Genomic DNA, 22,384 nt, shown 5'->3' on the forward strand with positions numbered 1-22,384 from the left:
TCAAAGGAAAATGTTCACAGTAGCAAGTGCTTTATTTATTTCCATTAATTGCTAAAAAAATCTCACTCATCTGATATTTTTTACTCCTTTTTGCTTTTCTATTTGCCAGTTTTTTTCTTGTGTGTTTTTACCATATTCTCATGTTTTCTAGTCTCTTACTCAGTGTCTGTACAATGGAGTCCGTTGTTTTCCTTTGAGACCTCTTTCCTTCATCAATAGGTACTGGTTACCTTTTAGGCCTAATGCACACTGGCAACCTGGGACTTCCCTTTATTGCTCTTAAGAGTTGGAGCCACTGTTTCTTGCCTCCCATAGCATTCCTTTCTTCATTTTGTCCTATATCATTAGTTCGCTGGAGCACATCCTCAAGCAACTTTCTAAGATGCTGTTTTATAGACCAAGTGATTTTAAGATACACAGACACATAAAAGAACTAATTTATTTCCTACATTGTTTTTAATTTTCAAGTTTAGAACTATCTTTTGGTAAATAAATGAACAGGCATTTATTCATTCAACAAACATAGTTGAATACCAATGATATAATATCAGGGAAAAATATTTTATTTTACCATTAAACTTTAGAAATGGCAATAGATTAAATGTGACTTCATGAAGAAAAGATATTGTAATAAATTTTAAGAAGTAAAAATTCCAAAAGGAGCCTTCATACATTTTTTAAACAATATGATATAAGCATATACAGATGATCAGAAAAATTTCTGTGTAACTAACTGACAGAATCAGAGAGAAAAGGTCAGAATAGGCAAAATAGCCCAGAAAAAGAGAAGCGGAAACACTACCAGGTAACAGATGAGGGACAAGCACTTGGGAAGAATCACTAAAATATATAATAAAAAAGATTCTTTTAAATATCCTAAAGGCATAAAAGAGAATCATGAAATGAATTATTTTGTGAATATGAAGTAGGGGATAGCTGCATTACCTATTATTGAGAATGACTGAGTTTGGAGTTGCCCATAAAGCAGGAAAAAATGTATCTTTATAATAAATAGGAAGGAATTATACTTTAAACAATAAGTCATATTTGTCAAACCCCCATAAATGAAGATATGGTATAAGCTAAAAAATATTAATAGGTTCAAATAAATTTAGATATCAGTAGGTTTAAATATCAGTGAGTATATTATTGATAATATAATAAAGAAATTTAGTATATTTGGAAGTTATTGACCATTTGAAATATTTACTCAACTTTTACTGGGTTTAAAATACTGGAGAATAAAAATAAAATGCATAGTTCCTGCTTTCAAATTACTAAAAGTAAAGTAATAAAAGATGGCAATGGTATGCAATAAATACTCTGACAGAGTCACTTACAAGGTACTATGGAAGCATATTTTATACGCTACAAGACAAGGAATAAAAAAGGTTATTAGGTAACCAGGGAAAATGAGGAGCAAATATGTTTTAAGCAAAGAGAACAATAATTGAAAAAGCTTAATGTTATGAAATATAAGAGAAAAGTTTTGTGTGACCTAAGCACAGAAAAATGTAGAAGAGCATCAGCAGATGAAGCTATAGAGTTGGTAAGAGACATTTCACTTAAAAAAAACTTTTCTGCCCAATCTAAAGAAATTAAACTCTATCCTTAGGACTCTGAGATGCTATTGAAATAGTAAAATAAAAGTGTCATGATCAGATTTATATTTTAGCTCATTATAGCAATGAGGTGGAGGATGACTTGAAGCACAGGCTATAGGCAAAGGGAAGAGGCAAAAAGCTGTTATAGTGATCTGAGGTAGAGTTGAGTTTGAGTAGGTAGAGTCAAAAGGAGTCAAAGATCAATTATGGTTGGTCCAAGAACAGCATTATCGTAAATGGAATACTTATAGATTATACAAACTTTATTTTAACATTTTAATATAAATCTTTCTAAATTACAATGTATATTTCTATAATCTTTTATACAGATTATGATAAATGTAGTTTGATCTTCATACACTGATATTCATTGTGAGGATCAAATATTCTACTCTATTATATTACTAGTATTGTCTTGCCCTTGAGCTGTTAAGCTTTTTTAGTTTACAATAGCAGCCTCTGACAGGTATGCTTGGTGAATTCTTCTAATCAAAAATTTTCTCCCTCTGTCCTGGCCAGTTTATTGGAACAGCATCCTGTGCACCAAAAAGGTGGCCAGTTTAATTTCTGGTGAGGGCACATAACCAGCTTGCATGTACAATCCCTGGTCAGGGCGTGTGCAGCAGGAGGCAACCAAGCGATGTTTCTCACCTCCAAGATTCTCTCTCCCTCCCTCCCTCTTCCCCTCCCTCTCCCTCTCCCCCTCCCTCTCCCTTCCTCTCTCCCTCTCCCTCTCTCTCTCTCTCTCTCTCTCTCTCTCTCTCTCTCTCTCTCTCTCTCCATCTCTCTTTCCCTTTCTGTCTCTAATATCAATTTTAGATAATTTTAAAATTTTCTTCATTAGCTGTAATTTTTTTAAATTAAACTATTTTAAGGTAATTGTAGGTTCACATGCAGTTTTTAAAAATAATATGGTAAGATCCCATAATATCCTTTATTCAATGTTTCAGAATGCTAAAATCTTGCAAAACCTATAGCTCAGTCTCACAACCAGGATGATGACAGTTATACATAGTCAAGATACAGTACATTTCCATCACCACTAAGATTCCGCACATTGTCCTTTTATAGCCAAACCTACTTCCCTCCCACACCACTCCCCTGGACATCACTAATCTGTTCTCATTTCTAGAGTGTTACATAAATGGGATTATACTGTGTGTAACCTTTCAGATTGGCTTTTCTCACTCAACACAATTCCCTGGGATTCATCCAGGTAGTTATTCCTTTTATTTTTTCTCCTTAAGTATATTTTTTATTTCAGAGATGACGGGAGACGGGGAGAGAGATAGAAACATCAATGATAAGGCAATCATTGATCGTCTGCCTCCTGCATGCCCCCTACTGGGGATGGAGCCCACAACCCAGGCATGTGCCCTGACTGGGAATCGAACCGTGACCTTCTGTTTCATAGGTCAATGCTCAACCACTGAGCCACATCAGTCAGGCAGTAGTTCATTCTTTTTTATTGTTGAGTTTTAATCCATGATACAGATGGACCATAGTTTATTTAACCATTTGCCCATTGAAGGACATCTGGGTCATTTCCAGTTTGGGGTTACTGTGAATAAAGCTGCTGTAAAGATTCATAGATAGGTTTTTGTGTGAACACAAGGTTTTATATCTCTTGGATAACCAAGAATACAATGGTGGTATGTTTAGTGTTGTAAGAAAATACCAAACTGTTTTTTCGGTGTGACTGAATTCACCAGCAGTATAAGAGTCATCCAGTTTTCTAATCTTCACTAGCATTAGTGTTGTCTATTTTTTATTTTAACCATTCTTATAAGTGTGCAGTAATATCTCATTATGGTTTTAACGTTCATTTCCCCAATGATTAGTGAAACAGAATATCTGCCTATTCTCTTTTAATAAAATTTCTCTTAACATCTTTTATCCATTTCCTAGTTAAATTATTTGTTTTTTTTACAGTTGAGTTTTTTTTGTTTTTTTATTTGTTTTTTATTATTATTATTAGTTAAGGTATTATAAATGTGTCCTCATCCCCCCCATTAACCCCCAACCTCCCCCCCACACACCCCCCGCACACTCACGAACCCATCCCCCTGTTGTCCATGTCCATTGGTTTGGCTTATATACATGTATACAAGTCCTTCGGTTGCTCTCTTCCCCTTACCCCCGCCCTCCCCTACTTTCCTTCTGGGGATTGATAGCCTGATCGCTGTTTCTCAGTCTTTGGATCTGTCCTTTTTCATCAGTCTATGTTGTTCTCTATAATCCACAAATGAGTGAGATCATGTGGTATTTATCTTTCTCTGACTGGCTTATTTCACTTAGCATAATGCTCTCCATTTCCATCCATGCTGTTGCAAAAGGCAAGAGTTCCTTCTTTTTTACTGCAGCATAGTATTCCATTGTGTATATGTACCACAGTTTTCTAATCCACTCATCTGCTGATAGGCACTTAGGCCAAATCTTAGCTATGGTGAATTGTGCTGCTATGAACATAGGGGCGCATATATCCTTTCTGATTGGCGTTTCTGGTTTCTTGGGATATATTCCTAGTAGTGAGATCACTGGGTCAAATGGGAGTTCCATTTTTTACAGTTGAGTTTTGATAGCTCTATATATTCTAGGTCAGCCATGGGCAAACTACGGCCCGCAGGCCGGATCCGGCCCATTTGAAATGAATAAAACTATTGAAATAAAAGACCATACCCTTTTATGTAATGATGTTTACTTTGAATTTATATTAGTTCACACAAACACTCCATCCATGCTTTTGTTCCGGCCCTCCGGTCCAGTTTAAGAACCCATTGTGGCCCTCGAGTCAAAAAGTTTGCCCACCCCTGTTCTAGGTACTAGTCCTTTGTCAGATAAGTGGTTTGCAAATATTTTCTACTGTGCTAAAGCTTATCTTTTTATATTCTTAATTTGGTCTTTCTCAAAGCAAAAGTTTTTAATTTTTAGGAAGTCCAGTTTATCAATTTTTATTTTTATAGATTATACTTTTGATTTCAAGTCTGAGCTCTTTGGCCCTGGATCCTGAAGATTTTATCATATGTTTTTTCCTAAAAGTTTATAATTTTATAAACTTTTTATAGCTTATCCTATATAATAAAGAGGTAATATGCAAATTGACCCTCACACCCTCACAAGATGGTAGCCTACAACCAGGCCAGCAGGGTGGTTAGTGAGGGATGACCAAACAATTGAACAGCAGGCTACATGGGGCAACCAGGCTGGGGGGCGGGGGCCCATGAGGGGCAACCGGGCCAGCGGTGGGGGGCACTTGGGGGCAACCAGGCCAGCAGGAGGTGCATTTGGGGTGATCAGCCTGGCAGAGGGGGCAGTTAGAGGAAACCAGGCTGGTGGGGGGGTGCAGTTGGGGGTGACCAGGCCGGCGGGGTGGGGGGGGCAGTTGTGGGTGTTTAAGCTGCCGGGGGGGGGGGGCAGTGAGGGTGACCAGGCTGGCAGGGGGGGCAGTTAGGGGCGATCATCCCGGCACACAGAGGCAGTGAGGGCGATCAGGTCAGCAGGGTGGGGGCCAGTTAGGGGCGACCAGGCAGGCAGGCAGGTGAGCGATTAGGAGCCAGTGGTCCAGGAGTGTGAGAGGGATGTCTGACTGCCGGTTTAGGTCCGATCTAAGGGATCGGGCCTAAACCGGCAGTCAGACATCCCCAGAGGGGTCCCAGATTGGAGAGGGTACAGGCTGAGCTGAGGGGACCTCCCCCCGTGCACAACTTTCATGCACCGGGCCTCTAATAGGTTTATAAACTATATAAAGTTTATAGTTTCATAGTGATATATTTCAATTTAACTTTTATATAAGGTATGAGACTTAGGTCAAGGTTTTTTGTTTTGTTTTGTCTATGGATATCCAGTTATTCTAGCATCATTAGTTGGAAAAGCTATCTTTCTTCCATGAATTGTTTTTGTACCTTTTCAAAAACCAGCTGAGCATATTTGTGTGGGTTTAGTTCTGGGTTCTCCATTCTGTTAATCTTTATGTCTATCCCTCTTCCAAAACTACACAATAGTAAATCTTCAAATACAATAGACTGATTCCTCCCACTTTATACCTCTTTTTTACAATTGGTTTAGGTATTCTAATTTGTTTGCCTTTCATATAAAAATTTAGAATAATCTTGTCAGTACTTGCAAAAATATTGCCTAGATGTTTCTAGAAATTCCATTATTACCTGTATATCTATGAGGTGTAGGGAGGACTGACATCTTTTCTATGTTTTCTCCTAATAAGTCTACTGAGTTTTTCATTTCAGTTGTATTTTTTAAGTTTTAAAATTTCCATTTGGTTAGTCTTTATATATTCTATTTATTTTTTAGACCTATTTTTTTCACTTGCAAACATGTCCATAGTTGTTCATTGAAGCATTTTTCTCATGCTTCAAAGATTTTATCAAGCATTTAAAATTTTTGTCAGATAGTTCTAACATCTCCATCATCTTGATTTTGGCATCTTTGGATTATCTTTTTCATTCAGTTTTAAATCTTCCTGGTTCTTGGAATAACAAGTGATTTTCTTTTGAAATCTGGACACTTTTGTATTGTGTTATAGACTCTTGGGCTTATTTAAACCTTCAGCTTTTGCTGGATGTCTTTGGCACTGTGCCAACATAGAGAGAGGTTAGGAGACACCACCTCATTGCTAGGTTGGTTGGGGGAGGGGCTCTTTATTACTGCTGATCAGTAGTGGGAGTTCTAGTTCTTCACACGGTCTCCACTGGCACCCTGGTGGGAATAGCCTCATTTAAAATGTTATATTTTATTCTTAAAAACATTTTTTCTCCAATTGCATTTTTTAGTTTGAAAGAGTGATAGTTTATCATATTTTTAAATTTTTTAAATTTCTAATTATCTCAAAAAATAATTGAATTTTAAACTTAAATACGATCATATGTCCAGAAAGTTGTAACTACCTAAATCTGAAATGTGGCTTCATCTGCAAAGAAAGAAATGCATCACAAAAGGCCAGCTCTCCAGTCCTGCCTGTGTCTCCTGTGACCTTGAGTACTCTTAATACTGCTTGAGTTCTATTGTTAAAGAAAGTTGTGGCCATGATGGTTATTTCTGTGGTATCAGTTGTCACTTCCCCTCTCTCATTTTTAATTTTATTTATTTGGGTCCTTTCTCTTTTTTTTCTTCATGAGTCTGGTTAAAGGTTTATCAATCTGGTTTGTCTTTTCAAAAAACTAGCTCTTAATTTCATTGATCTTTTGTATTATTCTTCTAGACTCTATTGTGTTTATTTTCATTGTGATCTTTATATTTCTTTTATTCACTTTGGGCTTTGTTTTTTTATCTTTTTCTAGTTTCTTTACATGTAAGATTAGATGGTTTATTTGAGATTTTTCTTGTTTCTTGAGGTACGCCTGTATTGCTATGAATTTCCCTCCTAGGACTGCTTTTACTGTGTCCCATAGATTTTGGGTTGTTGTATTTTCATTTTCATTTGTCTTAAGGTATCTTTTTTGTTTTGTTTTGTTAATCCCAAGGATATTTTCCCATGGATTTTTAGAGAGAATAGAAGGAAGGGGGAGAGGTACAGAGAGAGAAACATCATTGATGTGAGAGAGACACATTGATTGGTTGCCTCCCGCATGTGCCCCAACCAGGGCCAGGATCGAACCTGCAAACAAGGTACATGCTCTTGACCGGAATCAAACCCAGGACCCTTCAGTCTGTGGGCTGACACTCTATTCACTGAGCCAAACTGGCTAAAGGGGCTCAAAGTATCTTTTGATTTCTTCCTTAATCTCATTGTTAACCCATTTATTGCTTAGTAGTATGTTTTTTAACCTTCATTTGAGTGCTTTTCCGTTTTATTCTTATAATTGATTTCTAGTTTCATACCATTGTAGTCGAAAAAGATGTTTGATATTACAGTCTTCTTAAATTTCTTGAGACTTGTTTTGTGTCCTAACATGTGGTCTATCCTGGAAAATTTTCCATGTGAACTTGAAAAGAATGTATATTCTGGGGCTTTGAGTGAAATACTCAAAAGTATCAATTAAATTCATCTAGTAGAATATGTTATTTAAGGCTGCTATTCCTTTGTTGATTTTCTGTTTGAAAGATCTATCCATGATATCAATGGTATTTTTAAGTTCCATAATATAATTGTATTACTGTCAATCTCTTTCTTTATGTCTATCAATATTTGCTTTGTATATTTAGATGCTCCTATGTTGGGTGCATGAATGTTTACAACAGTTATATCCTTTTGTTGCAATGATCTCTTTATCATTTAGTATTATCTTTGTCTTTTATTATAACCTTTGTTTTAAAGTCTATTTTGTGTGATAAAAATAGTGCTACCCAGCTTTTTTGTTTCCAATTGCATAAAATATCTTTTTCTATCCTTTTATTTTTAGGCTATATGTATCTTTTTATCTGAATTGGCTCTATTGTAGACAGCATATATATGGATGTTGTTTTCTTATTCATGCTACTACCCTATGTCTTTGGATTGGACATTTAAATCTATTTATATTTAAAGTAATGATTGATGTATACACAGTTATTACCAGTTTACTATTCATATTTATGTTCCTTTTTTTCATCTTCCTCTTCTTTAAAAAGTCCCTTCAATGTTTTTGTAATAATAGTTTGGTGGTGATAAACTTCTTTAGCATTTTTTGGTCTGGGAAGTTCAATTTAAATGATAGCCTTGCTGGGTAGAGTAGTCTTTGTAGGTCTCTGGGTTTCATCACTTTGAATATTTCATCCCAATCCCTTCTGGCCTGCAAAAGTTCTGTTAAGAAATCAGCCGATAGTCATATTAGAGGTCCCTTGTAGTTAACTGTCTTTCTCTTGGTGATTTTAATATTCTCTTTTTGTCTTTAACCTTTCCCATTTTAATTATGATGTGTCTTGGTGTTGGTCTTTTTGGGTTCATCTTGTTTTGGACTTTTTGCTTCCTGAACTTATATGTCTTCTTCCTTCACTGGGTTAAGGAAGTTTTTCAGTACTTCTTCAAATAGGTTCTCGATCCCTTGCTCTCTCTCTTTTCCTTCTGGTACCCCTATGATGAAGATGTTCTTACACTTGATGTTTTCCAAGAGGTCCTTTAAACCAGCGGTCACCAGCTGGTGGTCCGTGAGGTCTGAAAGGTTGGCAACTGCTGCTTTAAACAATCCTCATTTTTTAATTCTTTTTTCTCTTGGCTTCTCTGATTAGGTGTTTTCTGCTACCTTGTCTTCCAAATTTCTAATTATGTCCTTTGCTTTATCTAATTTGATATTGATTCCTTTTCGTATAGTATTCATTTCAATTATTGTATTCTACATTTCTGTCTGATTCTCTTTTTTATGGTTTTTATGTCCTTTTTATACTATTGAAGTTCTCACTAAGTTTGTTGAGCATTATTTTAACCATTGTTTTGAACTCTATATCTGGTAGATTACTTGCCTCCATTTCATTCCACTCTTTTTCTGGAGATTTCTCCTGTTCTTTCATTTGCACTGTTTCCTTTTCTCCCCATTTGGGCTGTCTCTCTGTGTTCATTTCTATATATTTTGTGGGTCTTTTATGTCTCCCATTCTTGGTATCATGGCCTTATGATGTAGGTGTTCTATGGGGCCAAGTGGTACATGTCCCTGATCACCTGAGCCAGGTGTTTCAGCAGTGTCCCTTTTGTGGGTTATGTCTGCCCTTCTTTTAAGTTTTTCCTTGTTTGTCTTAATTTTTTCATTTGTTGCTTCCCGTTTTGTATTCCACATATGAGTGAAAGTCATATGGTTCTTGACTTCTATATCTGATTTATTTCACTTAGCATGATATTCTCAAGATCCATCCATGTTGCTGCAAATGGCAGTATTTTATCATTTTTATGGTTGAGTAATATTCCATTGTATATATGTACCACATCCTACGTATACATCATCTATCAAAGGACACTTCAGTTGTTCCCATGTCTTAGTCACCATGAATAATGCTGCAATGAACATAGTGGAGCATCTATCTTCGCATATAGATACCAAACGTTTCTAACATTATTAGCTAAAAAAACTCTTTTCTTCATTGAATGGTTTTGGTACCCTTCTTGTAAATCATTTGACCTTGCAAAGGTTTATTTCTTGGCTCTATACTCCATTGGTCTATGCATCTGTCTTTATGCCAGTACTACAATGCTTTGATTCCCATAGATGTTAGGAAGTTTTTAAATCAGAAAGTATAAGACTTTCGTCATTGTTCTTTTTCAATAAAGTTTTGATTATTTGGAGTCCCTTGTGATTACATATGAATTTTAGGATGTATTTTTTAGGTTTCTGAAAAAAAAATCATTGGTATTTTGGTAAGGATTGTCACTTTGGGTGGTATTGACATGTTAACAACATTAAGTCTGCCAATCCATTAACATGGGATGTCTTTCCATTTATTGTGTGTGTGTGTGTGTGTGTGTGTGTGTGTGTGTTTTAATTTCTTTCAGCAGTGTTTTGTAGTTTTAGTATACAAGTCTTTCACCACCTTGGTTAAGTTTTTTTCTAAGTATTTTATTTCTGATGCTATTGTAAGTTGAATTTTTAAAATTTCCTTTCCAGGTTTTTTGTTGTTAGTATACAAAAACACAACCGATTTTTGTATGTTGATTTTGTATCGTACTGTATTTGTTTAATTAGTTTTAACAGTGTTTTCATAGAATCTTCCAGTGCTGTGTTGAATCAAGTGGTGAAAGTAGGCTTCTTTGTCTTGACATGGAGGGATTATTGAAGGAGTTTGTTTGGAGAGGTAAAAATCTTCTCTCCCTCCTGTAGCACTACACTACAACCTCCTACTTACCACAGGGGTTAGACCACTTGAAGATCAATAGCCCTACTTCCCAGAAATATAGTTCCACAAATCTGAGTACTTTAGACTGGAATAATACCCCAACCAGTGGATGCTTTGGAAAGATAATTAGTAGTAACCTATGACACTAAAAATCTTAAAGATTAGTTCTAACCAACCACCCCTATCACCATGCATTCCAAGAGGCTTCTCTACCAGTGACTTGCAGCCTTGCTTTTTTTATTTTTCTCATTATCCAGCAAAATAATAATTGAAACACACACATATTTTTCAAAACTTAATTCTTTGATACAGTTTAAATTAGATAACATAAACTTAAGTGCCCAGGGGCAATCAAAAATAAATAAAATGTGAATGTTAACAAAAATAGGGAATGGTAAGGATTACAGATAGGTGTTTATAGCCATAAGTGAATAAGAGTCCAGGGATGCCAAGTCTTCCACACTTTCAAAAGAGGTTAGAAATCAAGATTTTTGTGTAAATTGTCTGGATTTTTAGCACAGTTCAGACTTAACATGGCAGCCAATTTTAAATTTTTGGTCTAAAAGAAAAAGAGAAATATACAGTATTTCCTTGACTGTCTGATAATTTGCAAGACTGCTTCTTTCACCAATGAGTTAGTTCTTCACATTACAGAAAATAAGGTAGCTTTTTAGAAAAGAATTTTCTGCAGCAAAACTTGGGAGGTAGGAAATTAGAAAGAGCCTCATTATAAAGACTTCTCTTTGACCTGGATAAAGTTCTGAAATTACCACTTACAAAGCTATTTAAATTTTTTGCCAATGGCTTTTTTAAAATGCTAGATGTGTTGTTTCTAAGTCAGTAAAAATTTTAAATATATAGGGTGCCCCAAAAATGTATATATACTTTAACAGCTGGTAACTCAATTTTGATAATGAAATATATTTTAATAAGCACTGCTTTTATAATTATTCAAAGTGTGTATATACATTTTTTGAGACACCCTATATTACTAGCATATAATGCATTGTTTTGAAACTATTTTCTGTGTTGAGATTTTTAAAACTTATTGTCTAATTCTGCTATCTTCTTTATGTTTAAATTTAGATATTTTGAAGAGAAACAAAAAGAACGAGAAGAAAGAGAACACCAAATTAGAGAACAAATACTTCAACAAAGAAAAGAGAAGTTTGAAGAAGTTACTGAAAATTTCCAGCGGGCCCATATCCCTCTTTCACAGCGGAGGAGAGCAGGTATCTTAATTTCTAGAATAATATGAGAACAAAAAATGAAAGCTATAATCACATTTGACTTGAGTAGATGATAAAATAATAAAAAAATAAAGTAGAAATTTAAATTAAAAAGACTAGTATCCCTTTTTAAGTAATAAGACTTTCACCAAATGAAATATTGCAATTTAATTTGGTTTAATTTGGAGAATATTTTGTTGACTGTATTAGTAAATTTTGAATTTTCACAAGTTTGATTCTACTTTATACTGGCTTAAATGTTTTGTTATTTTTAAATTTGATCTAATAAATAGCTTTATAAAAGGAAAATTTAACATTTAGGTTCAGTAAATTAGTGTCACATTTATTCTGGCATTTATTCACATGTGACTCAAATTCATATTTGAGAGACTGGCAAAATAAAAGGAAAGTCTACACAGTGATATAATCTAACAATCTAAGACCTGGAATCAATTAAGGATTTAAATATGATTGTGGTTGATTCTTTTGGGTCCATCTACATTTTTTATACCTTAAATAATAACATGGAATTAACAACAAACTGTCAAAGCTTCAGAAAGAAAAGGAATAGGCAGCATCTTTATGTGTTCACTAAACATATGTTATACCTGGGCCAACCACAACTATAGAGAAATCTAATTGTACTCTACCATTAAAGATCTCACAGCTTATTTTGGAGCTGAGAATAATATAAACATTGAAAATAAATATAGTGATAATTGCTATGATAGCAGAATGTATTATAAGAACATAGAACAAACACTAAACCTATACAGGAATATCAAGGGCATCATCCCTGGAAAAATAACTTAATTTTAACCTTAAAAAATAAGCATTTTGCCGAAACTGGTTTGGCTCAGTGGATAGAGCGTCGGCCTGCGGACTGAAAGGTCCCAGGTTCAATTCCGGTCAAGGGCATGTACCTGGGTTGCGGGCACATCCCCAGTGGGAGATGTGCAGGAGGCAGCTGATCGGTGTTTCTCTCTCATCGATGTTTCTAACTCTCTATCCCTCTCCCTTCCTCTCTGTAAAAAATCAATATAAAAAAAAATAAGCATTTTGCCAGGCAAGAGAAACCAAACCAAAAATTAAAAAAAAAAAAAACTTCCCAGACAGAAGGAATAGTTTTTACAAATAAATTATGTATTGCAGTATATCTGAAGCATAGTATGGCGGGCGGGCGGGGTCGGGAGGGAAGAGAAGTGGTTTTGAGGCTAGAAAAATTTTAGTTGGAACCAATTCTCAAAGAGCACTGTATGCCATGGTAGGAATTTCATCTTTATCCAAAATGCAATCAACTTAATGTATTTTAACTGAAATGCAAACCATTATTGTGCCAGTAAGAAATATTGCTGTCAGTAAGGGCAACTAGTAATACTATTAAAAATAATAATAGCTTAAAGGTGAAAGGGATTCATTTTTCTCTTGTATATTATGAAAACCTGAGGTTGTTGTGATGATTATGCAGTTTCACTAGTAACCCAGACTCCTCCTGTCCCTCAGCTCAACCATCCTTAGTATGTGGTTTATATCTTCACTCTCATGGTTACATGGTAGCTTCTGGAGCTCCAGCCATCATGTCAATGCTATTGGCAAGGAAGAAGGAAGAAATGTAAAGGCCAAAAGGCTATACCTCTGAGCTACTTTTAAATTTTTTATATCTCCATCTGCAAGAGAGACTGAAAAAAAATTTTATGTTTTTATATTGCCACCCCTAACAATATAGAGTCTATTGCCAAGGGAGAAAGGAAAAACTGATATTAGGAAGGAAATTAGGGGTCCCTGGTACAATTAGATTTATTTGTTAGAAAGATAATTACAGTTACCACATGGAAGATAGATTGAAGTAGGGACACTAAAATAGGTAGAGTAGAGATTATTTTAATATTTGAGGCAAGAGATGCTAAGCTACTAAATTAAAGCACTTCACTGGATATGGTAATAAGAGGTAATATATTCAGGATATATAATCAGTGCATTGAATTTGAGCCTCGCATGACTCATTCAAATGGGGAAATCAAATCAGCAACTAGAAATATAGGTCTCAAATTTAAGAAAAAGATATGGAATTGAAATGTATATTTAAGAGTCACTAATGGATATATATATATATATATATATATATATATATATATGGTTGATAAATGAAGCCATAGGAAAGATAAGCTAAATAACAGAGTATAAACCAAAAACTGAGTATATGGCCTAAAATAAAGCCTTTATACACACTATTACATGTACTATAGGTAGAGCAAGAAAAACTAAAAGTGGATTTTGAGAAGTAGTTATCAAGAAAGCAGGTGCGAATCAAAAGAAAACAAAGAAAATAATGTATATGAAGACAAAAGAGGAGATAGTTTTAAGAGAGAAGATATAATCATTTGTGTCAAATGCCTCAAAGAAGTAGTTACCACTCATGAATATTGTTTGCTTCAAAAAGGGTGCTATCAAAGCGTCTAGGTACAAAGAGTCAAAAGAGTTTTTGCAAAAACAAATTATATGCTTTCATAAAACCTGTATTTATCCCTGACTTCTAGGATATATTAATTGTAAAATCAAGGCCCAGATCAGTATACATAATATTTTGCCTTCTATGTGAGAAAAGGGGAAAATTCCAACATATTTACTTATATTTGCATAAAGAGACAATGAAAGAATATATGAATGAGCGATGAGAGTAAGCTGCCAAATGTGTATCATATATTCTTTATTTCTGAATATGAATATAATACCTGTACAAAATATTAATAATTTAAGAAAATTCAGTGCTATCAATGAAGAACAAAACTATGTAAGACAGCTATTGGTCTATGAGTTTAGTTTATCATGTATGCATGAGAGCTGACTCTTTCCCATGCTACAAAAGAAGGACGACGGATTGCTGGTTTCAGTGAGGTCAGAAAATTGTTAGAGGGAGAATATGAGAGTAAAACAATGGCACTAGTGGGTTGAATTAAATAATAATACCCTAATACACAGTAAGCACTCAAAAAACATAGGCTTATATTATCCTCAGCAAATGAGAGATAGTTACTGGGAGGTCATAAGATAACAACAAAAGTAGTAATGGTGGTTGTAAGTTGACCTAAGTTAGTTTTTAAGTTGTCTTTGATAGACAAGTGGTGAAAGTTAATAAAAGCAAATCTCAGGCTATCATCGAGCATGACTAGTCATTAGCAAAGCAGATATAAAACAATTTATACAACTTTTTCAGTAAATTCAAGAAAGTCCCAGTTCTCTGTCTTCTTAGGTTCTCTGACTGCACCTTAAATGAAAGGTCCTTTACACAGCCACATTCCAGAGACAGAATTCTATGCCTTCTGGTATTGGACATCAGAAATGCTCCTATATTAACGGCTGGACACAGGACTGGTTAGAGATCAAACCTGAAATGCCATTTGTAACGTAAAGAGTATAGACCTCCCTAGATTCTTGGTCTTTGTTCATGCAAGGGTTGGGACTGATTAACATGTTTAGGCAAATCCACTTGTTTTGAATGCCTTTAATTTCAACAAAGAAAGCCCATATTAAATATTCGTCAGGCTCCTCAAAAGGCTATTATTTTTCACTAATAAAAACCCATTTTGGATATTGATTATGCTAATTAGAAAAAGCTACAGCTTGATAGTATCTGCCTCAAGAGGACTGGTCCTTTATGATTAGAATATCCAGCAAACCATTTCATAATTGTGTTTTGGTCACTAGTATATTATGCTATTACTCCTTGATTAGGGAAATGGACTATTTCTGGAGTTCAAGTTTGAACTAATTCATACGTAATAATATACTGGTTTTGCTTAAGCATTTTAGGGTAAAAAACATTGTAATAAGGGACGTTTGATGACATGGGTTTTTCAAAGGAGAAAGCAGGAAAGACTGTGTGGAGGTGCCAGGATTTGAATTATAGGTAGTATGTAATCAAAGAAAAATCATGTCTTCACTTAAGAGGGTTTCAGGAGAAACAATATACTTAAAAGACAGCTGTGTTTCGCCAGGCCAGTGTGGCTCAGTGGTTGAGCATCAACCTATGAACCAGGAAGTCACGGTTCAGTTCCCAGTCAGGGCTCATCCCCAGATTGCTGGCTCGGGTTGTGGGCTCAAAGCCCAATAGGGGACTTGCAGAAGGCAGCTGATCAATGATTCTCATCATTGCTGTTTCTATGACTCCCTCTCCCTTCCTCTCTGAAATAAATAAAAATATATATTTTATAAAAAGACAGCTGTGTTTCAATTCAAACAAGAAGGTAAATTAGAGGTGCTAAGTAGTATGTAGAAGAATGTTTACATAATGTATGACTGTGAATAAATCAGTTACCTTCTGTATGCCTCAGTTTCCTCAGTTGCAAAATGGAGACTTAAATAGCATCTACCTCATAGGGCATAGTGAGTATTAAATAATACTACAAAATGCTTAAAAATAATGCCTGCAACAAATAATGCCTAACTCAATACATGTTAGTTGGTGTTTTCATAGCTTTCCCCTTTCTTCATAAGAATATTTTTTGCTCAGTGGTTAGAGTGTTGGCCCACTGACCAAAGGGTTGCACATTCTATTCCCAGTCAAGGGCATGTACCTGGGAGGCAACCAATCAATGCGTCTCCCATTGATGTTTCTCTCTCTCTCTCTCTCTCTCTCTCTCTCTCTCTGTCTCCCCACTCTCACTCTTCCCCCTCTCTCCCTTCCACTCTAAAATCAATGGAAAAAATATCCTCAGGTGAGGTTTTATATATGTGTATATATGTATATACATGTACATATGTACACATATGTACATGTATATATGTATATATATTTATAAATTTTGTCAGAAATTTATGGAACTCTGAGATGAAATGTAATGAGTTTTGTATGCAAGAACAAAGAGTCTGGACATTTCTCACAGTTTCTTTTTTTTTCAGATAAATATTCTTAAAATTGGTTATGAGAATTTTGAAGTAGCAATTTCTCTTTGTGGATTAGAGGTCTAAATTTAAACTATTTAGACTATTCTTAAAAATGTTTTCTTCTTACCAAAGTTTTAGAAATAGTATTTTATCATTGACCAATTAAATTATATAAAGAGATTGTTGAAGATGCAGTGATTCTGAACTATTTGATTTTTATTATCCCCTTACTTTTTCAAAAACCAGTGCCTCCATTAGAAGAGGCCCTCAAACAAATTCAAGACTCCAACTTAAAAGTAAACTTTCCCTCTTCCCAGAGACCAACAATAAACTTGAGGTAAGTAATTTATTATCATGTGTAATTATTAGTGTATAAATAAGTCTCTAGTTGCTGAGCTTATAGGCCTTTTCATCAGTTACTCCTCACTCCTTAATTACTATTTTATTTTCACAGATTAAATTAAGGTTAAGTGGAATATAAATATTTTGCTTCAAGAATAAGGCAGAATTTTAGTTTGTTGTTTTGGAATTACAATGCTGCTTAGGTTGAATAATTGTCTTTGGAAACTATCATCAAAACCATTTTTAAATATTGATATTGGTTATTCATCTTTGCCAAGATGAGAAAATTGTGTTTAATTATAGTGATATAATTTTAAGTAAAAGGAGTAACTCTGTGGTTAGAAATGGGTTTTTCTGCACTGAAAATCTTTCCTTGGTGTCTTGAAAAAGCTACAGTGTCTCCTGCTTCCTCTCCAGGGTAGCTTAAATGTGTCATCTAGAAGCAATAAGATGGCCAACCAACACAGTACTCTCTGACATCCTATATTTCCCATTTAATTATTAGAAATGTTTGTTGGAGCTACTACATGCATAATACTAGGTCAAGAATTGTAAAGGGGATATGGAAAAGTATAACAATGTAAAATACAATCATTATATAAACTAGGAGAGAAGTGAATGCTTCAAAAGTATAGAATAGTACCAAACAAGTAATGATAATAATATTTAATATTTATTTACTAGAGACAGCTTCATTTCAGGCATAAATTATGTTAATATTTTACCTGTATCTGATGTCATTTACTAAAGTACTTCCATTTTTAGAATACCTGTGGTCAATAGTTTCCTTGATCAGAACTAGGAACAATTAAATTATCCTCTCAGTCTTCACTGTAGTTCAGGCAAGACCTCATGGAATAGGAGGAGACTCTTCAGCAAAGCTTTGAAGAAAATAAGAGTTAATCATTAAACAAGAGGATGGATGTCATTCCAGACAGAGGGATGAGCATGTGCAAAGGCCAAGAGTAATAGAAGGAAAGATGTGGTCTGGGAGTAAGAGCATGGCTGAATGATAGAATGAAAAATAACAATAGCTTGGCTAGATATGAGATTGGTGAGGTAAATACATCTGCATGCTTAGGAATATAAACTTTATCCTGAAAGTTTAAGAGACGCTAATGAAGTATTTTAAACCAATGGGTGATAAGGTCAACTTTTCTTTTTTAACATATTCCAATTTATTGTGAACAAGTGTAGATAATGGATTGAAGATGACCCAAAAAAAGGCTATTTGATCGTATCTATTGTATCTAAAGCTCAAGAGAAAGACCTACTAGTAAGCTTAAGATATGTGAAGCTAACACAATGAATGAGATCAACCATGGAGAATTATGTGCTGTGATAACAAGACTAGGATAAAACACTAAAAAACAGCAACATTTAAGAAGTGGAAAAAAAAAAAGAGAGAGAAGCCTGCAAAGAGGAATAGAATGGATAAGATAGGACTAGGAGAGCGTGGTATCATGGAATGAAAGAAACAGTTTATGAAGATCAAATTGTTTCTAGGGAACCAATAACAAAAAGTTACATCTTCCAAGATCCTGGCAGGAAACAGGTGGCACATTTAAAAGGGATAACTGAAAAGAGATTAATTAAGGGACTGGGAAACCAACTAAGGATGGTGAAACACGCGTGGAGGTGACAACAAAGTCAGCATGACCATCACAGACCTGAACTATAGAAGAGGGCTGCCAGACAGCACCTGCAGTCCTAGTAGAGGAAAGTTGCCACTGTTAAACCAAGCTCAGCAGAGAGGAAGCCACCAGAATAATTATCAAAAACCTATATTTTCTGTCACCCTCCCATTTCTTGCTAGTGTCTTCCATTGGCCAAACTCAATTATTAGATCAGTTAACTATTAGAAAAATCAATATGTTGAAGTGGTGGAGGTAGAAGCTAGATAGCAAGCAGTATGTTACAGAAAAAATAAAAGTTGAAGCAGTGAAGACAATGCTTGTAGAGTACTATGGAAAAGCTTGTGTGAAAAAGGAAGATGACAGACAATTAGAGGGGAGTTTAGTTTCCAGAGGGAATTTAAAGTGATAAATATTTCCAAACTATTTAGTGTAGAAGTAATGAGCATTTTTGTACACAGTTTTTTACTCTCGGGTTTCTTTTTCTATGTATCCAATTGTTATCCCTTGTGGTATCGGATATTTTTAATAAAAAAGCTCTTTGTACTATGAATGAAAGGATAGAATATTTTGTTTAACAGTGTATAGTTTCTTAAAGTCTTAGAAGAGGTAAAATATCAGAACAACTTTGATTTCCCTATAATAAACAAGCAAAGTTATCATTACACTAAATCTTTGCTAGGACTATTAAATAACATCATTGTTTTATGAGAAGTTGTCTTCATTCTAAATTAGAATACATAATTTTCATATTATTCTTGTAATCCTATATAATAAAGAGCTAATATGCTAATTAGACCATACAGCAAAATGACCATCCAGACGAGCTTATGGACGAAGCCAGGGCTGCGAGGGCCCAAGGCAGCTGCAGCTGCAAGGGCCGAGCCCCTTGCATAAATTTTGTGCATCGGGCCTCTAGTCTACTTATATAAAAACCCTGGGTGGTGTTCATCATGACCAGAACCGTGACCAAGCAGAAGGGAGTCAGTCCAGCAGGGGTTGTCTTGGCAACGGCTGCACCCTCCCCCGAGCTGATTCCAGAAGCGGTTTCCTGTAAGGGCGAGGTTTGAGGCAGGAACCTGCCCTGGGAGCGTGGAGGCATATCTTTATAAAGTGTGCCGCACCAGCACGACCAGGGGTGAACCTGAGTGGGGGCGACTAAAAGGCTTAGAAAAAACAGACAAGAGAATGAAAGCCAGGTCTTGGTGAGACACTGCTTCTCTGAGAGACAGCGACCATGCCCACGGCCATGCCTTTAGTTTATAGCAGATGCTATGAGGCAAAGTAAGGGCGTGACCAAGATGTTTACAACATTCTCCTGGGTTTCAATCCTGAACTACATGCACCTGAACTCTATCAAGCCTACATCACTCAGGCACGTGTGGCCACATGTTCGGAGCATAGGTTCAAGCTTACAACTACAGCTATTGGCTATAATTTTGCTGGGAGGGCTCTGCCCTCCAAGCTGGGACTTGCATGTGGCAATGAGAGGACTGTGCCCTCTCATCAGTCCAAGGCTTGAACCTGTCCAAAACACTGTAGCGGCTCCCCACAATAAAGTTTTAATTCTGTTTCTTTGTTACTCATGTTGTGGCCCCAACCTATAACAAAGAAACAGGAGGGTGAGGCCCAGGAATCAGGATTTTAAAAAGATTCCCAGGTGATTCTAATGTGCAGCCAAGGTTGAGAACCACTGCTATAGATAATATTAAACATATATCTAAACGTGCAATTCTTTGTCCAAAAAATGAGCATGTTCAAAAATTAAATGAAGGAAATTTGGATATACTCAATGGAGATTTTCACATATATTTGAGTGATGATTCCATTGATTCCACAGATGATGCTGAAAAGGAAAATTTTCCCATCGAATTTCTAAATAGTATTACTCCTTCGGGAATGCTGTGTCATAAATTAAAATTGAAAGTGGGTGCAATCATCATGCTATTGAGAAATCTCAATAGTAAATGGGGTCTTTGTAATGGTACCAGATTTATTATCAAAAGATTACGACCTAACATTATCGAAGCTGAAGTATTAACAGAATCTGCAGAGGGAGAGGCTATTCTGATTCCAAGAATTAATTTGTCCCTGTCTGACACTGGCCTCCCATTTAAATTGATTCGACGATGGTTTCCCGTGATGCCAGCATTTGTGATGACTATTGATAAATCACAAGGACAAACTCTAGACAAAGTAGGCGTATTCCTACCTGAACCCGTTTTTGCACATGGTCAGTTATATGTTGCTTTCTCTCGAGTTTGAAGAGCATGTGATGTTACAGTTAAAGTTCTAAGTACTTCATCACAAGGGAAATTAGTCAAGCACTCTAAAAGTGTTTTCACTCTTAATGTGGTGTACAGGGAGATATTAGAATAAGTTTAATCACTTTATCAGTCATTGTTTGCATCACTGTTGTTTTTATATCATGTTTTTGTTGTTTTCATATCATGTTTTTGTTGTTTTCATATCATGATTTTGTTGTTTTCATATCATGTTTTTGTCGTTTTTATATCATGCCTCTGTTGTTGTTATATCCTTGTTACTGTTTATTTATTAATAAATTTATATATTATTTTCATATACATTTTACTAATTTCCTTTCATCTCTCACACTTCTATTATAGAGAAAGGGCAAATAGCAATATTAAAATATCTCCACTAATTACCTTTTTTAAAAAAAATCTATTTTATTGATTTTTTTACAGAGAGGAGGAAGGGAGAGGGATAAAGAGTTAGAAACATTGATGAGAGAGAAACATCGATCAGCTGCCTCCTATACACTCCCCACTGGGGATGTGCCCGCAACCAAGGTACATGCCCTTGACCGGAATCGAACCTGGGACCCTTGAGTCCACAGGCCAATGCTCTATCCACTAGGCCAAACTGGTTAGGGCAATTAACTCCCTTTTAATGTGCACGAATTTTGTGCCTCGGGCCTCTAGTCTATATAATAAAAGCCTAAGCAACCCTTATGATGGAACAACCAGAATGACCAGTTACTATGATGTGTACTGACCACCAGGGGGCAGACGCTCAATGAGGAGCTGTCCCCTGGTGGTCAATGTGCTCCCACAGGGGGAGCACCACTCAGCCAGAAGCCAGGCTCACTATGTTGAAATATACTGTTATGACTATGACTTTATGATATCTATATCTATATATACACATACACACATATAAATGTTATTTTTTTGTAAAACAACAGATGTGCAAAATTTGTAGAGAGAACACTGGTTTACTTATTAAAAAGTTGACCTTTTCTTCACAGATAACTAACAATATTAAATAATGTGTGTGAAAATGCTTTGTAAACTATAAAATGCTATAAAATATAAGATATTAAAATATTAATGACCAGATGTAAGGTTAATAGAAATATTTATATGTACTATTTATCACAAATATAAGTAAGTTGCAAGTATTGAAGAGTCATTATTACATTAAAAAGGCTTTTTTTGTGGAATATAAATCTAAAATGCATTCATGAATAAGCACAGTCATGCACCAGTTAATGACCAGGATACATTCTGAGAAATGTATAATTAAACAATTTTGTCATTGTACAAAGTCATAGAGTGTCCATACACAAACCTAGATGGTATAGCCTACTCCACATCTAGGCTGTGAAGCATGTTACTGTACAAAACAACAGCAGATTAAATCAAACACAAGAGAAAATTATGCAATCAAGAGACAGTGAATGTGAGATGTATGAGCCTGCTGCCAGTATAACACAGCACACTGTTTTACAGCAAACGGTTTTTATAAACAAATAGAGTACACTCTAAAATAACAATAGAAAGTACAGTATAGTAAATACATAAGTAACATAGTTGCTTATTATCATTATCAAGGATGATGCACTATACATAATTTTTTGTGCTGTAGGTTTGTTTATACTAGCATCACCAGAAACATGTAAGGAATGTGTTGG

The 22,384-nt window shown here is 35.3% G+C and overlaps 1 protein-coding gene across 2 annotated transcripts in view; it reads left to right on the top strand.

Moving 5' to 3' along the window:
* CEP126 (centrosomal protein 126) overlaps nt 1-22,384 on the top strand; it is a 65,686-nt gene that overhangs the window by 8,585 nt on the left and 34,717 nt on the right. For both annotated transcript variants that reach the window (XM_081098529.1, XM_081098530.1), the window contains exons 3-4: nt 11,445-11,590; nt 16,718-16,808. In XM_081098529.1, the coding sequence (XP_080954655.1) occupies nt 11,445-11,590; nt 16,718-16,808 (237 nt within the window). The remainder of the gene's footprint in view (nt 1-11,444; nt 11,591-16,717; nt 16,809-22,384) is intronic.

This window comes from Myotis nattereri, assembly GCF_964212035.1.
Source record: "Myotis nattereri genome assembly, chromosome: 9".
Classification (NCBI taxonomy): Eukaryota; Metazoa; Chordata; class Mammalia; order Chiroptera; family Vespertilionidae; genus Myotis; species Myotis nattereri.